This window comes from Scleropages formosus, chromosome 18, assembly GCF_900964775.1.
Source record: "Scleropages formosus chromosome 18, fSclFor1.1, whole genome shotgun sequence".
Classification (NCBI taxonomy): Eukaryota; Metazoa; Chordata; class Actinopteri; order Osteoglossiformes; family Osteoglossidae; genus Scleropages; species Scleropages formosus.
This window is the reverse complement of record NC_041823.1, coordinates 11,248,575-11,269,774: the sequence shown is the minus strand read 5'-3', so window position 1 is coordinate 11,269,774 and position 21,200 is coordinate 11,248,575. Positions and strand designations below refer to the sequence as shown.

General features: G+C 42.4%; 2 protein-coding genes across 3 annotated transcripts in view; both read left to right on the top strand.

Moving 5' to 3' along the window:
• The first annotated feature begins 5,111 nt into the window (after positions 1-5,111).
• Positions 5,112-9,992, top strand: rbm12bb (RNA binding motif protein 12Bb). Of its 2 annotated transcripts, XM_018740586.2 has the most exons (3): positions 5,112-5,265; positions 6,416-6,498; positions 7,741-9,992. In XM_018740586.2, exon 3 carries the CDS (start codon positions 7,763-7,765, stop codon positions 9,761-9,763), a length of 2,001 nt encoding a protein of 666 aa, XP_018596102.1. In that variant the 5' UTR covers positions 5,112-5,265; positions 6,416-6,498; positions 7,741-7,762; the 3' UTR covers positions 9,764-9,992. The 2 variants fall into 2 exon arrangements, with proteins under 2 accessions (XP_018596102.1, XP_018596101.1); XM_018740585.1 differs by lacking the exon at positions 6,416-6,498.
• A 722-nt stretch (positions 9,993-10,714) lies between these two features.
• Positions 10,715-21,200, top strand: part of LOC108927421 (protein CBFA2T1-like) — a 34,829-nt gene continuing 24,343 nt past the window's right edge. The window contains exon 1 of the mRNA XM_018740708.2: positions 10,715-10,881. The gene's annotated coding sequence lies outside the window, so the exon portion shown is untranslated. The remainder of the gene's footprint in view (positions 10,882-21,200) is intronic.

Sequence of the window (21,200 nt, the reverse complement as noted above, 5' to 3'; positions counted from 1 at the left end):
CTAGCCTCCGACCGCGAGGCCCAGAGACACACCATTCACCAGGCTGTCTCCTCCTTCGAGAACACACACAGGGCAGGTCTTGAGGACAAAAGGAGATGGAGGAAGAAATGTGATACTGCAGCACCAAACCCTGTGTACTGTTCACTGTGTACTGTTGCATATGGTTGAAATGACAATAAAGCCTCTCTTGACTCCTGACTCCTGACAATCATGCATTTAGTTTTGATTAAATTTGTGAACCTGCACAGTTCACCTGCTGTCCTTCAGAAGCTGCTATAGTCTCAAGAACTCATCTACAATTGTGCCGGTGACAGTAGTAACACCTGCCAATAGCATGTGGCTTGAATAATTTGGAATTTTTAGCAGTAAGGTTGCAGGTTTGAATCCCACTGCCCCCTGTGCTTTCCCTGAATTGTTCTGCCAAAAGCACCCAGCTGCATACATGTGTCATATTATCTAAACTGCTTTGGATACAGTAAATACATCAGCTAAATATCATCTTATTGAGAGCAGAGTACATTTGAAATATTAAGGGAATGCCAATTTTTCTTCTGATGTTTTATACTTATTTTTGGCACCTTTCCCAAGAGTTGAGCAGTGTGAGTTTAATGAGCCCAAAGCTCTAATGAGGTTTCCTCTGTTGTTGAGTAGCAATTGTGAAGTTGCTATTTTGGTTTCTGGTTCTGCATTATCAAATGTGTAATGTTTTTTTTACTGTTCCAAAATGGTCCCCCATGCAATTTTACAACACTGTCAGTGAACAGTATTATTCTGGGGAAAGCAAGGAGATACAATAATGGAGAATTTACTGAGAATATGGACAGAACTTATGTGGCACACCTATATAACGATGCTTTTATTCGTACCATCAACCTTATCAAAATCTGCATGTGTTCAATACACAGGATGTGCTCTAAACTTCAATATCCATTTTCACACAGAAAATGAAACCATTTCCAATGTACATCAATTTAGAATTATTTTTTAAATCACATTTTCGCAATATCAGTGTCTATGCCCCCACCAGTGTGAGGAGAGCCACTGCCCCACAGTGCTGAGCCTGGTCCAAGTTTATATGAAACAATCTGTACAAACAATCTGAGAACAGACTCTTTATTTGTGGTAACATTCCTTCTCTCCCTGGTATTAGGGCTGCATTTATGTATATTGACCTTGTATAGGCTGAATGAATAAAGAATTAGGGATTTATCTTTATCCATGGGACCCTGTGAATAATACTCCTGGCTAGCACAGCTTCTGGAGCATTCCAGTGAGAATACCAATAAGACTTCATTGTGTTTGATTCAGATTCTATTACTGACACATATTAATTGAACATTCGTAGACAGAAGTAATTTCAAAGCAAAACTGAATGTAGTTCTTGTTTTCATTCGGCAGTTCAGCCAGGGACCAAACCACAGGGCTGTAAAAAGATAATGAATGCATAGTCTGCCTTGCTTTATCTCTGCTAAAACAGTTTATTTAAATTGAGTAAAATATGTTTTGCTTTAACGTATCAACAATTTCTTCTTGGCCATCTTTTGTTTAAACTATATGAGTGAACCTCTTGGGGGGGTGTGATGGTGCACTGGGTTGGCTCAGGTCTTGCTCTTGGGTGGCTCTGGGGTTCGAGTCCCGCTTGGGGTGCCTTGCAACGGACTGGTGTCCCATCCTGGGTGTGTCCCCTCCCCCTCCAGCCCCCTGCCCTGTGCTGTGGGGTTAGGCTCTGGCTCCCTGCGACCCTGTATGGGACAAGCGGTTCAGACAATGCATGCATGTGATGCCTCTTGCTTGGCTCTCTCACTTACAGGACTGTTCATAGAGTGATCCTATTCCATGGTGATGAAGCCCTCATGGATGCAGAAACCCTGTCACAGCACCCCCTCCACCATGTATACGCACATTGTTTCCTGCCTTTCTTCCTCTCTGCAATCTCAGTGCTTCCAGGTTCTGCTGCTACAGAAAAAAACGGATATGGAAATTCTGTGAATGAAATAGCCTTAGGTTTATATCCGCAGTGGTGTTCCTCACCTTTTGTTCAGTGCTCTGCATTTTTCTTGGGCATAAATTAGCAACAGTTCTTTTCTTGTCTAATCTTCTCTTACATTAACTTCAACCCTCTTTTACTGCCCCAAGATTTGACATGGAGCCTTGGGGCTTGGAAGGGTCTGCATGCCTCTTTCCCTCTGCCAAACTCCTCAAGGCTAGCTCAAGATGGGGTGGATGAGTTTTTACAGAGCATCTTATATATTTAAAATATTTTCAAATGACTCAGACTTGGACCCATTTGTACAATGGGCACAATTAAAATAATGTGCTTAACTTGAAAGTTTAACACATAGTACCGTTATAATGGGTGCTGAAACTGAACCTTTATACTTTTCTCCTCTTTTCCCACATGGCTAGAAGCATGATATGCTGGAACAACAGTGCCAGTTCTAATCTCCAGTAAATTTATTATCCTTTGATCTATTCTCAGCCTGTGCATTCTCTACTGCATTACCATTAGTGTCATTAACACTGTGTAGCCTTAAAGAGCCAGTCATTGCCTTGGAGAGAAATGTGTTCCTTATAGGGAGTGCGGTGGTGCAGTGGGTTGGACCACAGTCCTGCTCTCCGGTGGGTCTGGGGTTCAAGTCCCGCTTGGGGTGCCTTGTGACGGACTGGCGTCCCGTCCTGGGTGTGTCCCCTCCCCTTCTGGCCTTACGCCCTGTGTTACCGGGTGGGCTCCGGTTCCCCGTGACCCTGTATGGGACAAGCGGTTCTGAAAGTGTGTGTGTGTGTGTGTGTGTGTGTGTGTGTGTGTGTGTGTGTGTTCCTTATAAATATGTGACCTGTAGGGAAAATGGATTATATGTTTTTAATGCAAAATCTACTTAAAAACAAACAGTTGAACAACAAATTTCTTTCACATTTTACTGATCAAAGAATTCAAAATTCATATGGCTTATCTACAGCACTTAAGAGATTAGTAGCTGTATACATTACTGCAATACATATTTAATTCTCTTGTAGCCTTGTGCCCTGTGCTTCCAGAACAGGGTCTGGACCACCATGATCCTGCGTGAGAACAAGCAGTTATCACTAATTAATTTGTGAATCGGTTCCCTTGCATTCGGCAGAGTACTGGTGAACTGATATGAGTGGCTCAGAGTTTTGATGGTCACCCTTAACTCATATCCACAGTGCTCTAAATGGTTAAACAGGGTTAGTGCTGGGATTCTTGGAGACATTTTTCTAATTGGCATTTTTTCTATCTCGCAGAGATTGGTATCAAGAATTAATGAAGATTTCAATTCTTAGAAAATCTTGGGCACTTGTTATGATCTACTCGAAGCTGAACAGTCCCTACACATATTAATGTTCATGTAAGAAGTATGATGGTTCAAATGAGCAAGACTGTGATCATTAAAAGGTTGCAGGTTTTGAGTTTGAGTCTTGGGAGTTGCAGTATCCTTAAGCACATAAGACTGATAGAAGTGCCATTCCTTCAAGTTCAACTCAGCAACCATTCACATGGTTGCAAGGCAAAGGAGAAACAGAAGTGCTTTGCCAATGCCTTCTTCTGTGAATGTTTGGGCAGTGCAAAAATAAGCAAAAAACATGCAAACTCTGTGCACCCTGAACTGAACTTGATCCCCACTGCAGGAGCATTACTTGTTGTGCCACTGTGTCCACCTCAAGTGTATTATTTACCCTGTATTGCTAAAATAAAGTTGTATCAATTGGTAATATTTTGAGTTGCTTTGGATTAAATTGTTACACTAAGCAATAAAATAATAATCAGACAAATTCAGATTGTTTTGCTTCTTTGATTGCATATTTGCATGGCAATCTCTCTTCCATTTATAGTAGTACCTCTTTTCTGGTTGGGAACCTGGATTAAATCAGGCCAGACCTCTCATTGGAAGCAAATTATGAGACTGAGGTTACCGCTTTGAGTGAAGATTGAAGGACAGTAATGCTTGGGTAGGTTGAAGGAAGAACAAGAAGAGGACAACCAGCAACAGTATAGGTGCCTTCAGTAACAGTGACAATGGACACACCACTTTTAGCACTATGGAAACAAGTGAAAGACAGAAGTTTCTGTGAATACTTTGTTTATGAGGTTGCCATGAGTTGGCATTAACTTGATGGCACTTAGCAACAATCAAGGTGCTGAAATGTGTCTGCTGCGCATTTTAGTTTCCATTGTCTTATTGATTTCCTTGGCCACAACACATAGTTTGGAATTATTTTGAACTTTCAAAAAGAAAAGAGGAAATAGTACATTGATTCATTTAGGGGATGCTTTTTTCACAAGGCAACTTGTAACATTAAGGTACTTATCTATGTGTACAGCTGGAACAATTTAGGGTAAGTACCTTACTCAAGAGTACTACAGCAGGATGTGGGACTTGAACCTATAACCTTCAGGGCCAAAGGCAGCAACTCTAACTACTATACTACCAACATATCCCAGCTCTGCATAATGTTGAAACTTAAACAGGCAGGTGATGATTGCTTACACACACACACACACACACACACACACACACACACACACACACACACACACACACACACACACACACACACACACACACACACACACACACACCATCTGAACCACTTGTCCCATATGGGATCACAGGGAGCTAGAGCCTAACCTGGCAACTCAGGGCATAAGGCTAAAGGGGGAGGGGACACACCCAGGACAGGATGCCAGTCCATTGCAAGCCACCCCAAGCAGGGCTTGAATCCCAGACCCACCAGAAAGCAGGACTTGGTCCAACCCACTGTGCCACCACATCCCCTGCAGAGAGCCTCCTATTGTCTAAATATTTAGTGAGATCAACTCCCACTCCTGCTGTAGGATCTTTAGCTTGATCAAGTTTCTTGGGTTCAACTAATACAGTAAGAATTCCCAACTGTCTAAGTGGGTAATTCCGCTTAATAAATCTTTATAGTAAAACTGATAATTGAGGAGAAGAATTTTAGATTATATTAAAGCAGCTACCTGAACTGGCGCAGCAACAGATCTCGATTAAAACGTTGATTTTTAGGTTCAGAGGTTCGTGTGAATTGAAAAGAATCGCCTCTCGGCACCCGTATTTCCGCGCTTTGTTTTTTTGCCTGACTTGGTTTGAAAGCTATGATTCTTGGACGGGCCTAGAAGAGGCATTTTTTTATTGTAATTATTATTCGCCTAGCTGATTCCTTTATTGTAAGATTTTTACAGATTTTACCCATTTATAACTGGGTATTTTACTGGAGTATTTCGGGGTAAGTGTTTGTACGCGACAGACAGAGTCTCAGTCTCTGTGTGTCTGAGTCTGGACGTGCGCTACAACAATTTGAATTTTTACAGAGACTACTAGGCTAGGTGTATAATTTGTTTAAGATTTTTCGAGTAATTATCATATTCAAAGACGTTTTTCACATGGGACTACCACTAAAGCAGAGTGTTTTTTAATTATTTTTTTTTAATTTCCTCCGGATTTGCTGTGCGTAGGGCCCTAGGGTTAGCTAGCCTATTAGCCTAACGGGCGCTGTCGTAACCCGGCGACTATTTCTTAGTCTTAGTTTATAAGAGATCATAATGTCACTGTAAAGACAGTAATTTAGCGTTATTCAGAGCAGAGCTCAGCAATTGCTTAAACTGAGATTTGAAAATGAAATAATTCTTTCAAATTAAAGAATAATATATGTCTTGGAGTTTGATTTCCAACCGGGCTGTGGCTAGCCTACGACCGCTAGCACTACTAGCATCTAAATATAACCACGTTTACACAGAAGTTAGCTGTTCCGTAGCAAAAAGTGTAAAATAGATTAAAATACAGGTTTCTAAAGGCTGAGAACCGCGACATTCGGATCATATAAAAATGTATTCTTTCATTTTTCTATTCCTTTTTTAACACCTCCTGGGTCACTTAGTCAGTTTTTGTTGGAATTATTTATCGTGGCTGTTTTAACCTCCAACTTGGAGGTTAGTCTTGGAGTCCAAGACATTTACATTTATTTACTTAGCAGACACCTTTCTCCAAAGCGACTTCCAATGAACTCTATGTAGTGTTAACAGCCCACACACCTTATATTCGCCAAGGTGACTTACATTGCTGGATACACTATTTACACTGGGTCACTCATCCATACATCAGTGGAACACACTCACTCTGTCACTCACACACTACAGGGAACCTGAACAGCATGTCTTTGGACTGTGGGAGGAAACCAGAGCACCCAAAGACTTACACTGCTAGATACACTACATACACTGGGTCACTCATCCATACGTCAGTGAAACACACACTGTGACACACACTGTCGTTGACTATCAAGACATTGATTGACTACAGATCAATTACAGGTGCTGAGAACTGTATGCACCTGGGTGTTTCTATGATAGTAATTCTGTGTATGTACCTTGTCCAAGGGCACTACAGAAATCAAGACTCGGATCAGGGTGAAGTCCAGCTCCTTAACCACCTTAGTACCTGTTGCATCTTTGTGCATAAGGTACCTTGTTTTTGCCCTCTTGTATGGTACATGCAAAATGCATGTGCACCATTAAGACAGACAGAAGAAAACGGTTTCTGCCTCTTTATTGTATATACATTTGTTGTAATACTGTGGCTTTGCCTTGTTGTATATTCGTGTTAAAGTCAGCTGTATACTCCTTGTTACTGTACATGTCAAAGTGAAAGGTGTGGCTGAGCTTGCGTCTGTGTGGGCAGAGATGCTGGTGAATGATACAGAATTTCGTGACTGCTGTTTTGGCTCCATAAACCTGGTTTGCTGATGGAAACTGTTGCCAGATCACTGAACGTGCAATTTGTTTCAGTGTTGTGTTGAGCAAGGTGTTCATTGCTTGTGACTGGAAGTTCTGGGATGGTATAACTTTCAGTTGTTCTAGTCTTCGGGTGACCTGTTGCACCTCCCGTCTTGATAGATTTCTTATGGACTCAAACACTGCAGTCATGGCAGATGTCTCTTTCATGGACTCTTCTGCATTTTGTAAGCGGTGATATCTGATTAAGTGAAAACTGGAAGTGGGTCTTGTGTTTGGATGGAAATGGTTAAAAGAATAACTGGATCTTGTGTTAAGGACTGTGCAGCTTGTCAGTAGGATTTTCCCCAAAGGAGATTGGAGTGTTTCAGGCAGCTGTCATGTTAGTTGTGCTTAAAAAACTTGACATTTTTTTGTGGCTTTGTTTTGAAAATTAAGTTTAATGTTGGTTGTGGTAGGTTGTTTTTCCATATTTGCCTGGAAATGTTGTGACGTGATGGGTATAAAGGCATTTTTGGTTAAATTCCGACTGGATATCCATTGTAGAGAGTGCTGCTAACTGCATGCTTGTTTCTCCAGCATTCCTGACTCTTGAGTTTTTTTTTTTTTTTTTTGTTTTTTTGAGCTTCGCCCAATCTTTTTATATTTCAGTTTATCAATGGTTTAGAATATTTCTACATTTTGCAAGTTATGTGTGCAGTTAATTGTGCTGTAATTTAAAATGGTGCCATAATGAGATATTGGTATTATAAGATCAGGCCTCTTTTTTTGCTTCAGACATATTTGACCTCTGTTGTGTAGAATTTTGGCAGCTATTGCTGTTTTCGTTTGATTTGCACACTTTAAGCCTATGGATGGGAATGTTAGGTGTTTACATTTTGACCAAGAGAAACTCTGGGTGTAAACTTCTGGAATTGTGGATGCGGGCTTCTTCTGCAATAATGCTATTCTGTGTACCCCTCTGTCTACAGGTGCTGGTTTTTGTACTCCGTCATGGCGGTGGTCATCCGTTTACAGGGACTCAGAATCACCGCTGGTTCTGAGGATATTCGCACTTTCTTCACTGGCCTAAGAATCCCTGACGGGGGGGTGCACATTCTCGGTGGTGAGCTGGAGGAGGCTTTCATTATCTTTGAGTCTGACGAAGATGCACGGCGGGCAATGACTCGCTCTGGGGGGTGCATCAAGGGGACTCCAGTCAACCTCCTGCTGAGCAGCAAGTCGGAAATGCAGTGTGTCCTTGAGGCAAGGGCAAAAACATCGGAATCAAACAAAAGGAGGACTTATAACGAGGGGTTGCAAAGGCATGAGGTACACATGAGAGCCCCAAGTTTCTCAGAGAGTTTTTTGGTAGATGTCAAAAGAACAGATGGCATGGAAATGGATTCAAGATCAAACACCTCTGCTTTGAGCAATCGACGAGCTTATCCCCCGAGGAAGACTCTGCCGTGTGACAATAACGGCTTTTATTTGCATTTGCAGGGATTGCCCTATTCTGTAACAAAAGATGATGTGAGGGAGTTTTTTCATGGGCTCAGGATAAGCGGTATTGTTCTAATGAAGAACAACAAAGGCCAAAACAATGGGAGGGGTATTGTTAAGTTTGCAACACTGTATGATGCAAGTGAGGGTCTGAAAAGAGACCGTGAGTACATTGGGACCCGGTTTGTAGAAATTAATCCATGCACAGAAGCACAGTGGTTCAAAGCTGGGGGTTCGCCTGGACTATGTGTGGACTCCAGGTCTGAGTTTATCAGCAGGGACTCTCCCTCTAATGAGGAGAGGAGGTACGGTGACAGTCGTACAAGGTCAAACTCTCCAGTGGCCTACAGGTCACGATCATCTTCCCCTTCTGCTGAAGAGTACTGTGTCCTTGTTGAGAACCTCTCTTATACAGCAGAAAAGAGAGCTCTGAAGGAACTATTTCATCCTGTGGCTCTGAAGGATGACCAGATCATATATCTCTGTGACAAGAGTGGAAGGAGGTCAAGAGCATGTTTTGTGATTTTCAGAAGCCTCAGAGACTACTGTGCTGGCCTGGCTCGCCACAAGGGCATCTTCTGGAACCGAACAGTATATGTGTCTCCTGTTTCCAAGGAGAAAATGCTGGAGATGTTAGAATCTACAAAACTGCAGAATGAGGATGAGCCTAAGAGGTCCAGTAAATTAGCTGAAGAATCAACGCATTACTCATTTGATTCTGAATCCCAGAAGACGTGCCTGTATGTTCGGAATTTGCCTTTCGATGTACGTAAAGTGGAGATCATGGACTTTTTTCATGGCTTTGGTATTGCAGAGGACAGCGTGCACTTACTGCGAGACGAACGCGGAGTTGGACTCGGTGAGGCTTTGGTGACATTCCAGTCTGAGGACGAGGTGCTGAGGGCAGAGCATCTAAACGGGGAAAGGTTTCTTGGTACGGAAGTCATGCTTAAAGCAATCACAAGGACACAGATGGAGCAGTTTCACATTCCAGACCTTCCAAGGAAGAGCCAGGATGAGTTGTACAGGGAGAGGAGCTCGGAGAGGTATGCTGCAAAACAGGGGGAGATGTTTCAGTTTTCACAGGATGGAGGGTATTTCAGCGTCTGCTTTGAAACCCGAACCTCTTCACATGACTCGCTGGGTGGCTCGCATGGAAGTAGCCATAGCAGCAGTCGTCCAAATTTGGTCGGCGACAGTCACGGTACACATGATGGCAGAGGGGATGGGTCGGTTCGCAGGAAGCTTGGTAACTTCAGGCAGCAGTTTGATGGCCCCACTTGCCTGAAGTTGGTGAACTTGCCTCCAAAAATTACCATTGAGGAGATTTATGACTTTTGTTATGGATACAGAGTGATACCAGGGTCCGTTTCACTGCAGTGCAATAAGAATGGGATTCCGAAAGGCACGGCGACAGCTGTTTTTGAGACGCGTCGGGAAGCCCAAACTGCAGTGGAAGAATTAAGCGGAAGACCCATTGGTAACAGAAAAGTAAAGCTGCTCTTTATTTGAATCTCAGTGCACTCTGACTAAAGTGGATTTATTTTTGTTATACGAACAGTTTTTGGACTGTTCTGCATGATCCGCAACAAATAAGTAAATTGCCATTCTTAGATCGTAAGTTTACACAAACTTAAGCCCCTCTACTTTTGGTAGTATTTCTTTGTATGATATCACTTGTTGACTCTGTTATATATTTACATTCATTAATTTAGCTGATACTTTTCTCCAAAGCGACTTACAAATGTTAATATACTTACATTTATTTACCCATTTGTACAGCTGAATGATTTTACTGGAGCAATTTAGGGCAAGTACCTTGCTCAAGGGTACTACAGCCAGAGGTAGGAAGTCCAAAGGCAGCAGCTCTAACCACAACACTCCCAGTGTTTTAAGTTAATGATTTCTTCACCAAGGAAATAATTTTCTTGACAGATAATACTAGGAAACATGAAAACTTTCTACCATCAGTGAATAATAGAGGAAAAACTGTTCTATTTTTTTTTTTTTTCTGCAAGTGAAGTCATTCTGTGAAGTGTTGTTTGTATTTTCAGTGTCTTAAATTGATTAAAGGACAAATTTCCTTGAGAGGTATGTCTGAAGTCCTAATGTTTTATAGATATTAACCCTGACCTGAAATACTGCTAGCAGACGTGGTAGACACGTGTTTTTTTGTTCCACAAATAACATTACAATTTTTTTTTAAAAGTATTTTTGGCAACTTCTTACTCACCAATGTGGATAAAATGTCTAAAGATTAACTCTTAATATAAAGTCAGCATCTTCTGAGGTTTTTTTAGGGATTATACCCTGAGAATAAGAATGTCTTCAACAGGGTAAGGAAGAGGGACTCAGATTACAGGCCCACTGGAAAAATTCCCCCAATCATACACTACCTCTTCACATGCATTGATGTTGGCACAAATGGTGCAAGTGTGTGTGTGTGTGTGTGTGTGTGTGTGTGTGTATAAGCATAAATTTTGCTTCATGGAAGTTGTAGAGTTTAAGTGAATACATCCTGTTAACTTAGCAAGTCTTGACTGTCAGCGCCAAGTGATTTTTTTTCTTTTTGAGCGGTTCCACTAGAGGGCGCTCAAGAACGACGCTTCGAAGATGGACTGACTCTTCAGGTAACTTTTTATTTTTTCTAAATATATCTGCGTAACCCTGAAAAAATAATGCACAGTTATTTTTGAAGCTTGTATCATATATTGACTTGATGCCAAGAATTATTAATTTCTCCAAAGTGATTTCTAATCTCAGCTTTGTACACTAAATTAATTGCAATTGCTTAACAATTATGAAGCTGCTACATTTGAAGTATGTTTATTAAGGGTATTACAGCCATAGGTGCGTTTTGAATGTAAGACATTGGCACTGCGAGGTGATGGCTGTAACTGCTACACTACTCGCTTGCTGGTTTGAATTTGAAGTGTTGGATTTTGTACTTTTAATATTTTTTAACAGATCTTTGATTAGATAAATGATTCAGAGCAGTTGTTTCTAATTATCAAGATTGGTTCAAAAGTACTTACACTAATACAATATTCAGTGATTCAGTGCATAAAATATTTTCAGTACAGGTTCTGAAGTAGAACTGTTAAAACTTGAATGATTGGTAATTGTTGGATTATGATTTGAAAACCAATTAAACAACCCAGTTAGCATAAAACAAATAGCTAATCTCAAAAGTGGGATTGCTTTAATTACAGCAGTAAACTAATCGGACAAGTATAAAATCCTTTCGGTTTTTATGTTGAACATTTCTGAATAATGAGACTTTTTATGCTTAAAGCAACAGGAGCTATATAAAAAAAATATGGCTTTTGTTTTATTGTTGTATCCATAGTTGTAAAAATGAGGTAATTAGGTTCCTGTATGTGATGTACACCATCTCTAGGTAAGGCTGGACAGAATTTAGAGCTCTTGTGTCATGGAAACCTACATGTATATTTTGTCAGATTCTAAGAATCTGAATGTACATTTGAAACTAGACTTTGTTACATGATCCTTAATCAGGAACACTTGGGTCCTTATTGTAACATCTACTTTAACGTTAATAGCTGCGACTTGCTGTGTCGAATTGCAGTTATAGGTAATAACCTTCAGCAAGAGGTTACTATCAGTAGAAAAAATTCTGCCTGTGATTCTGCCAAAGTCACCTTGCTGCCTTACAAGAAATAATTGCTCCCCCCGAGATTTAGCTGTCAGTAATTGTTTACCGCCGCCTTCCCAGGTCTCAAGAGTGAAATGGAATATTCTTGCATTGCATGCATTCTTGCTTCCTTAACTGTGTTTCATCGTGGGAAGCTGTTGTGAGGTTCTATCGTTGGTGTGACAGAACAGACCTGTGTGGGAATAGTGTTAGTCATGTTGTGGCAGCTGTTTAAAAACCTGAACCCAGGTGTCCGTGGGACTCAACCATCGGGCTCTGTCATTCCAGTCGTGCTGATACACCTGTGCTTGTGAATCCTCCTTATGAAAATTAGGTCTCGTTTATATTCCCTTCCTGCCAATTGCTGACAACAGACCCAGCTGTACAAATAGCCTTGCAGAAGTGCACTGAGCTCTTTGAGTCTGACAACTTTGTTTTTATACTTACTTTCAGCAAAAATATCTTGCTTCTGATTTTTTTTTTTTTTTTTTTAAAAAAATCTTATTTTTTTTAAATGAAACATCAAAAGCTGAGCTGTTCTGAAAGGCTTGTTTCTAAGAGTAAATCCAGGGCCAAAAGGATGCATAGTCTACAGCAAAGTAGCTTTGTATAGTGAAACTACACCACACAGCTAAACAAGTGCAAAGTAGTGTCTGTTGTGATTTGTTACTTTTATGGAAATGCTGATGAAGGCTTCCAACGGAAAAACAAAACAGCTCTCCCACCTTTGCTCTAAATCTTACATACACCATTGGGTTTCGAGCACCCAAGCTCTTCATTAGTTATTTCACTATAAGTTGACTGCATCTTCTGTTTTTTCTTTCTTTTATTGAATTCCCTTGCTGTGATGTTGACTGGCAGAAGATGTGGAGACCAGTGCTCTTTCACATGTGGCTTCTCCAGCTGAACACTATGACTTTATACCCATCGTAGTTGGAGAAAGTCCTTTAATTGCCCCCTTCATTCAGATGATGGTGTGAAGTTGAAGAGGTGACTGTACTGTGTTCAGTGACTTCCTTGACAGCTCCAAGAAAAGTCACTTCTCAGAAGATATAGTTAAGATGGTGTTTTTTTTTAAATTTTTTTTAACAGTATATCTGGGAAAAGACTGCTCATGATTTGTTTCTGTTTATCTTACTGTGATGTAGGGTGATAAAAGCACCAGGTTTGAGGAAAGGTGCCCTTTTGAATGTCTCTGTCACACATGTAGACAAGGTGCTACTCTCCTTCACCTGTAGCTGCTCATCTCTTTTTCTTTACAAATTCAGATAGTGTGGCTCCTAATTTCCCAGTTTTCCCTTTGCTTCACCAGCTTCTTTTTGGCCTCTTCTGAAATACGTATTTACCAAGACATACTGGCCAAGAACCTCTTTTCTTTCTGGACTGCATAAGCTCTAGCTTTAAAACATGGTGAAGAAAAGCAGGTAAGCCACAATGGAAATCTGCTACTTCAAGATTAAAATGTAAGTGCAGATGGCTTGTGCCCACTTAGCACAATTCTAGAAAACATTTCTTTCCATCGGAGTATATGCTGGAATTTGTTTAAAATATTATTTTGTGTGACTTAAAACACTACATTCTAGATGTTATATATGCTCTCCCTTGTGGAGCTGCTCAAGGAAAATGGGGAAAATTGAATTGGAAATATTGTCTACATTAAATGAAACCAAAAATTTGCATTTACAAGCAGCAGAGCAACTTCTGAAATTGTGCTAAGTGGGCACAAGCCATCTGTACAATGTATGAAGTTGTGTAAAGCATAGGCCACAACTGATAATCCAAGCGAGGAAAAAAGATGAGCTCTGATTCATCTGCAGCAGCGCTGCTTGGGGACGAATGATGAGCTTCCCCTGAAATCCAGGCTGTCGGAGGCCTGCCTGACTGAGCAGATGCTAAGCACGCCTGGCCCGCTACCAGCTTCTGCCCGTTTATTTTGAGCTGCTTCACCCTAGATTTGCGGCAGAAGTTGGAATTCAGGTTCCCCCCACCCACTGCATCTGTTTTATGTTTCTGTCCCATATTCTGATGTCTAAATAGGAGGCCTGAGCTCTTTCCCATGTGAAACATAAAATATATCGTATTGGGGGTTCACACCACCCACTCAGGAGATGGCAGGAGTTAACATTTGTAGCAGACACTTCAGACAAGATGGCATTTGCCACAATGTTGTACCAGTCTTTATTGTTAGCTGATTGACAGAATACTATGAATCCTTGGGCTGAAAAATAAATCTGGCATTTTGAAAATTAAGAACTTTATCTACTGGTAGGTATCGGTAAAATTTAATTAAGTGGAGACAAATTTTTTCCTAGTACAGATTTTATCCACAGACATAACAAGTGCCTAAAGTTCAGGGGCTGGATACCCATTTGAAATTATTTTCCACTGGTATTGTGCTTATTATAGTCTCAGAGTCAATGAACAGGTTTTATGGTCTGGATTTTTAGTCCTACATTTTTAATATGTACCTCACGGTATGGTTTATACAGTAGCCCAACAAAGGTATTGCTTTTGGTCAATCTTAAGCTTTTAAATCACTCCTTTACCTAATTAAATGCTTAAGCATCAGCTGCAAGCAAAGCAATGCATTTAGTCCATCTTCTAGACATCTAAGTATGTGGTAGAATTCATAAGTTCTAAGACTGGCCACTCTGTGGTGCTGTTGTGGTTGGAAGCCATTGACGAACAACTGCTGCACTGTGGGCTGTCTCAGAACTTATTGACTGCATCATGTATTAAAAATGCATTTCTCCATATCTATCCATCTCTCTCTATGCATTCTCTAATTGCTCCATCTGTGCTGTGCTCCATCACGGCATGTGAGGCTAGTGTGTAAAGCATGGTAGCCTTACACAAGACTCCTGGAAGCTTTGCACTTGCTGCCTCACACCACAGATGGATTCCAGCAGGATTCCAGCAAATTCTGTGCACCAACAGATCCATTCTTTGGAGTTTAAATCTCCCTTTTCCTAGAAGTCTGTCACTTTGTTTCCTTTTTGCTGGTGTGATTCCTTCACAGGCTTTGAAATAATGCTATGGAGTATCCCTCATCTGCAGTTAAATTTTGTATTCCATGTTAACTTTTCATTTTGAATAAATTAAGGTGCCAACAATGGCACAAAGCCATTTTCCTACTTGGTCTTTGAGGAAACAGTCATCTCTAAGAGTGTGCCCTAAGTACATTGACAAGCTAGACAAAACTAGCTCATACTAGACTTGAAATCCAATTTGTTTAGATATACATTTGACTCCAGTAAAATGAAGACTGTTCACTTGCAGTATGTAGACATGGTGCTGTGTTTACATCCATATACAACCTCCATAGGCTCCCATATGTTCAGAGAAAGACTTTTGCTCCGGGATTGCACAAATGGAACATGCGACATATACTGTATGGTGATGAATTTTAAAAACCGAACAGAAATGCAGTGCTATCTGGTACAAAACGTGTGATTTCGGAAACCTATGAAGCAAATTACATTTATGCTTGAATCGTGTCCTGGGGTTATCAGTGTGGGAAAGGTGTTGTATAAAAATAAATGGAATTCAACAAAATGCCCAAACTACCCTTGATGAAGATGAGTAGACATAAAAGACAAGGGGAAAATGTGAAAATTACATTTTTCTTTGTCTAGTAGTTCTGGCAGGTTACTTATCTAGTGCAACCTTGATTTCCAATATGCTGTCTCTTCACAATACTCTAGTGTATAATGGCAGTCTGCAAAAGCATCAAATGGTTAAAATACTCTGAAATGAACATTTTCGCTGCTAGTCCCTCTAACATTGTGGCATTGTGCCTCAGTAAATAAACTTGTTTTAATTAGAGTGAAACTTTGTTACTGATGCTCTGTTTACATCATTAGATCTACCCTGGTAGTGGAGAAAAAAAATCTCCAATGTGCCTACTGTACATCTGGGGCATGCAGCTCTGTTAATTCAGGGTCTGAGTCTAGAAGGTTTTAGAAAAAATGATTTAATCTGATGGGGGGCACGGTGGCGCAGTGGGTTGAACCGGGTCCTGCTCTCTGGTGGGTCTGGGGTTCGAGTCCTGCTTGGGGTGCCTTGTGGTGGACTGGCGTCCCGTCCTGGGTGTGTGTCCCCTCCCCCTCTAGCCTTACGACCTATGTTGCCAGGTTAGGCTCTGGCTCCTCATGACCCTGTATGGGACAAGTGGTTCAGACTGTGTGTGTGAGATTTAATCTGTGCTGAACTGACACCTCAAATGTTATGAGAGGTGACATAATATCAAGGTAGCTATTTTAGTATGCCAATTAAGAGTTGAGATGGCAAGAAACTTGCAAACCATGTGGCCTGTGAGGGCCTGAGCTGAACTCCCTTGACCTATACTCATAATGATAACGATGAACAATCACCAACATTTTATTTCCAAGTTTTGTATTTGTTTAGCGGGGGTGCGGTGGCGCAGTGGGTTGGACCGCAGTCCTACTCTCCGGTGGGTCTGGGGTTCAAGTCCCGCTTGGGGTGCCTTGTGACGGACTGGCGTCCCGTCCTGGGTGTGTCCCCTTCCCTCTCCGGCCTTACGCCCTGTGTTGCCGGGTAGGCTCCGGTTCCCCGTGACCCCGTAAGGGACAAGCGGTTCTGAAAATGTGTGTGTGTGTGTGTGTGTGTGTGTGTGTGTGTGTATTTGTTTAGCTGATACTTTCCTCCAAAACAGTTTTAATGTAGGGTACGCATCATGATTTTTTTTTTTTTTTTTTTTTTTTTTCCCTCTAGCAATTTGGTGTAAGTACCTTAATGAAGGGTACTACAGCAGGAGGTGGGATTTGAACCCGAGACCTTTGGAGCCAAGGCAGCAGTTCAAATTACAATGCTGCCAGCTGGTTTAATGCTAAAAGAGAAAATGTAGTCTCACTTTCTGGAAGTTGTCTATTGTTTCTGTTACGTGTCATATGGCCAAAGTACAAAACTAGAGGTTCTCAGACTTTTGTAGGGACAGCTAGTAGTGTAGTGGTTAGCGTTGCTTTCTGTGGCCCTAGAGGTTGCAGGTTCAAATCTCATGTGTTTGTAGTACCCTTTAGCAAAGTACTTCTATTGTTCTGCTAAAATTACCCAGCTCTACAAATGGGTAACTAATAGTAGGTGGGTTAACACTATAAGGTGCTTTGGAGGAAAGCATCAGATAAATGTAAATGTTGTAGGCAACAGACCACTTTAGGAATTCAATGAATGGTAAAAACCCTTCTAGAAAAATGGCCATAAGTAATTTTGGAGAAAATACAGTATTTAACAATGTATCGAAGTGGTGCATTGCCAGCTTCACAAGAGTTGTACCATGCATGGTACCATCATAGTTCTTTTTAAATTTTCTAACTTTTATTTGGGGAGACTCTTATTTTCAAAGGAATTCTTCACGGACCCCCCGTGGGCGCAAGTGAAGGAACACTGGAGTAAAGGACACATTTGTTTCTGGGCGCCCTCCGCGTAATCCTGTTCCCTCCACGTTTCCGTATCGAGAACATCTCATGCTTGTTAATGTATTCAGGTTCATTAATTCACATCTGCAGCTGGCCGGGCACCGGGAGCCGACTCCCTGCTTGAAGGGCCACTCTGCAGCCTCCTACTTTCTTTACGGGGAGGAAAAGTAGAGTCCGGTGAAGAAAGGTGGAAAAAATGGCGGGAAAAGACGCGGCCTTGTGCCGGACTCGTCCAGGTAAACGGAGCTGATGAGTTTTGCGTGGCAGGAGACCAGTTCTGGTGAGACCGGCCGAGTGGTGCTCGGTAGCCGCCCCGATGATGAGTGACGCATCAGGAGCGGGAGCTGAACTTCCTCATCACCGGCGGAGCTCGTGCCACCGGGGGCACCGGAGGCGACCACGCGGCAGATGGAGACGCGCCCGGCGACGCAGCGCGAGCAGATGGCGCCTCCGCGCTCGGCGCGCCGAACACATCACGTTGCTGCAGGAACGGGAGCGCATCACCTGAGCTTTCCTGCCTTATTTATTTTTGTGCCTGTTCTGGAAAAATAAAAAATTAGGGGGGGAAAAAAAAAAACACCAAAAGGTGGCAAAAACAAATCTGCTGCTTTCAATCTCACAAACAAGTAAACAGTGCAGTGCTAAGCTGAACTCCTCTTCTGGCAACATACCTGGATTTTTCTCTTTATCATTTTCATCCCTACAATTGCGGAGCCGCTCAATTAAAACTCATTTTTATTTTTTACATGAACAGACCAAGACATGCCATATTACGGTGAATAAATGAGCTGCCTTCTCAGCTGAGTTCAGTTCTGCTCCATAAATGCTGGCAAACTTCCTATCTAGCAGGTTTCACATTCCTTCTATGTCATATAGATCTATAACTACAGTCGAGAATAAACACAAACAGCTATTCACGGAGTCATGTGTGAAATAAAACACCTGGCACCTGCTTCTGCCCCGCGTGAGCCAAAATTTCAGTGCATATGACGGAACCTTTATATCGGAGCAATTCATCCGTCGCATGAGCGTACATATTTCTCAGATCGATTCCTGAGGAGCCTTCGAAAGCGCTTTGTGCACGACGTCGCCCACGCAGCCACTCGTGCTATCTGCCTCTTTGCGTTGCCAGAAAACCCCAACTTTGGTCAGCTATGTTTCTACCTATTATATTGATGCCATCATCTAGTGTGGCATATTTCCGCACCCTTCGAAGTGATGATATTCCACTAAGAAAGTTTAACTTCACAAAAACAGACGGTAAATTTGGCAAGGTCTACGCTGCACTGATAGTGTTGCTTATTGGTTATTGCGGAGGTCGCGCTGTGTCCCGTATGGTGGTGCATTAAAGAACAGCTTGCAAACACCTTCTGGTGGAACATCTGTGGAAGACTCGTTTTAGGCTACCTTCCAAAATAATAGAAAAACTCAGTTTTGCAAGGAGTAGAGTTGTACTTCAGCTTGATTATGACAGAAAAAGGTTCACTGCTTCGTGGCAATTGAAGAATTGTATGTCGAGCCTCTTAAAATTTGTCTGTTAACAAGGATCTGCTAAAGGTTTAATATGCATCTGAGAATTTTAAAAACTTGGGAAGAGCAGTCATGCTCCTTACTCTCAAATCAAAACTGGCTCTGGTTTTTGCTGTGGACTGCATTGCACCATGTGACACCTATTGTGTCTGTAATCCTCACTGATGACCAGTAGTTTGCACCACGGGGTTCACATACAGGAAGGCCTCCACATGCAAACCACACGCGCACGCATTTGCCGAAGCCGCTTGTCCTGGGTGGGGTCCTGGTGAGCCGGAGCCTAACCTGGTAACACAGGGCGCAAGGCTGGAGGGGGAGGAGACACACCCAGGACGGGACGCCAATCCATCACAAGGCACCCCAAGCAGGTCTCAAACCCCAGAGCCACCGGAGAGCAGGACCCAGCCAAGCCTGCTGCACCACCACGCCCCCCATATGCAAACCCTAACCTTATTATATGTTAACGATCGCAACCTGAAATCATGCAGCAGATGTACGACTAGGAACACCAACCGAATGCGAAGCCCCAAACTTCATTCTGAAGCCTTCTTTCGAAATGTTTGGGAATTCCAGGTCCACCATGTTCCTCGTTCTTGATCGAGTCAGAACTAGCGATGTGACAGGAATTTACGAAGCTCCTGAAACAAACTTCTCGGAACATGAAGTTGCTGCAAAAGCTTTGTTTGTGGCTCATCTTAGGGAAGCGAAGCAAACATACAGCAACCTTTCCCTGCGGGACATTCAGAGCGCAGTTAAAAAGGGTAAGTACTCGGGGTGTGAAGGAGCTCAATGCAAATTGCTGCTGCTGAAAATGGAACATGATGAGAAAAAATACAATGATCATTCTAAGAGTGGTGGTGGTGGTGCAGTGGGTTTGGCCAGGTCCTGCTGTGTAGTGGGTCTGGGGGTCAAGTCCTGCTTAGGGTGCCCTGCAATGTAATTGTGCCGGGTGGGCTCTGCCTTGCCGCGACCCTGCTCGGGACAAATGGTTGCCGATGTTGGTTATTTTAAGGTTGAATATTCATATTATATTTTTGTAATACCAAACAGCACAGAAATACAGCTGTGATTTTTTTCTCCTGGGCTAGGACTATCCTTAGTCAAAGTGGCTTTACTGTCATTTCAGCCACATACAGCTGGTTCAGTACACAGTGAATCGAAACGACATTCCTCCAGGATCGCGGTGCTACATAAGACAACACAGAGCTACTTACGCAGGACTGCGAAAAGTGCACGTGGGCAAGACGTGTGCAAAACACCACAAGACAGTACAGTAATTACTAAATGGGACAATAGGCACGGTGAAGGACGGTTCGGTACCGACCACCACGCAGTTCTAGTGGGGTAAAGTGCAGGAACATGTTACAATATAATAAATGCCGCAGATGTAAGTTAGTAAGCTAGTTAGCAGCAAAAAAAATGCAGTTGGTCAGTAGGCGTCCCGTCCTGGGTATGTCTCCTCCCCCTCCGGCCTTACGCCCTGTGTTGCCGGGTAGGCTCCGGTTCCCCGTGACCCTGTATGGGACAAGCGGTTCTGAAAATGTGTGTGTGTGTGTGTGGTCAGTAGTATTTTGTTTACGGCATTTTAGTAGCAATTTAAGAGAGAAGAGTGCAAGAATTGTAAAAGGAGTGGAATGGTGTTCTGTTGAGTATGGGTGCGTGTGGGTTGGTGTCGGTCCAGACCCTGGGTGTAGAGGAGTCTGATGGCTTGGGGGAAGAAACCTTTACACAGTCTGGCTGTAAGGGCACGAATGCTTCGGTACCTTTTTCCAGATGGCAGGAAGGCGAAGAGTTTGTGTGACGGGTGCGTGGGGTCATCCACGGTGCTGGTGGCTTTGCGGATACAGCGTGTGGTGCATAGACCATAGACAGAAAATGTGGTGCATCTTATAGAATAACACAATATATGGGACTTATTTATACTCTAATTTATGCTCCAGAGGAAAAGACATCCGTGAATCACTTTAGGCCAAAAGACGGATCGAGTGGAGTCGAGTCCACGGCTGCTGAGAAAGCTGTTTTGCATTCGTAGCAGCGGCAGTAAACGTAGAGACCTGGGCTCCTTACCTGTGATTATCAAGAATCTTCCAATTTTTTTCGTATTAAAACCTGCTGAAGTCTTGGAATACCTTCTCTTTTTTGTTCCTTTATTTTGTGGCATCCTTCCAAGTAAATGAAGTGTTAGCTCCATATTGCAGGAGGATCTCTTCGGGTCCTACATGTGGCATAACAGATGTTCAGAAGAAAAAGGTTCGAAATGTACTCGAAAGCACCGAACCTTGACTTTCTCATTTCCTTCCCAAATCTTATCTTAGTTGCTTTCGCTTCC

What these genes read in the sequence shown, in the direction of transcription:
- rbm12bb (XM_018740585.1), top strand. Translation starts at nt 7,763, where the DNA reads ATGGCGGTGGTCATCCGTTTACAGGGACTCAGAATCACCGCTGGTTCT.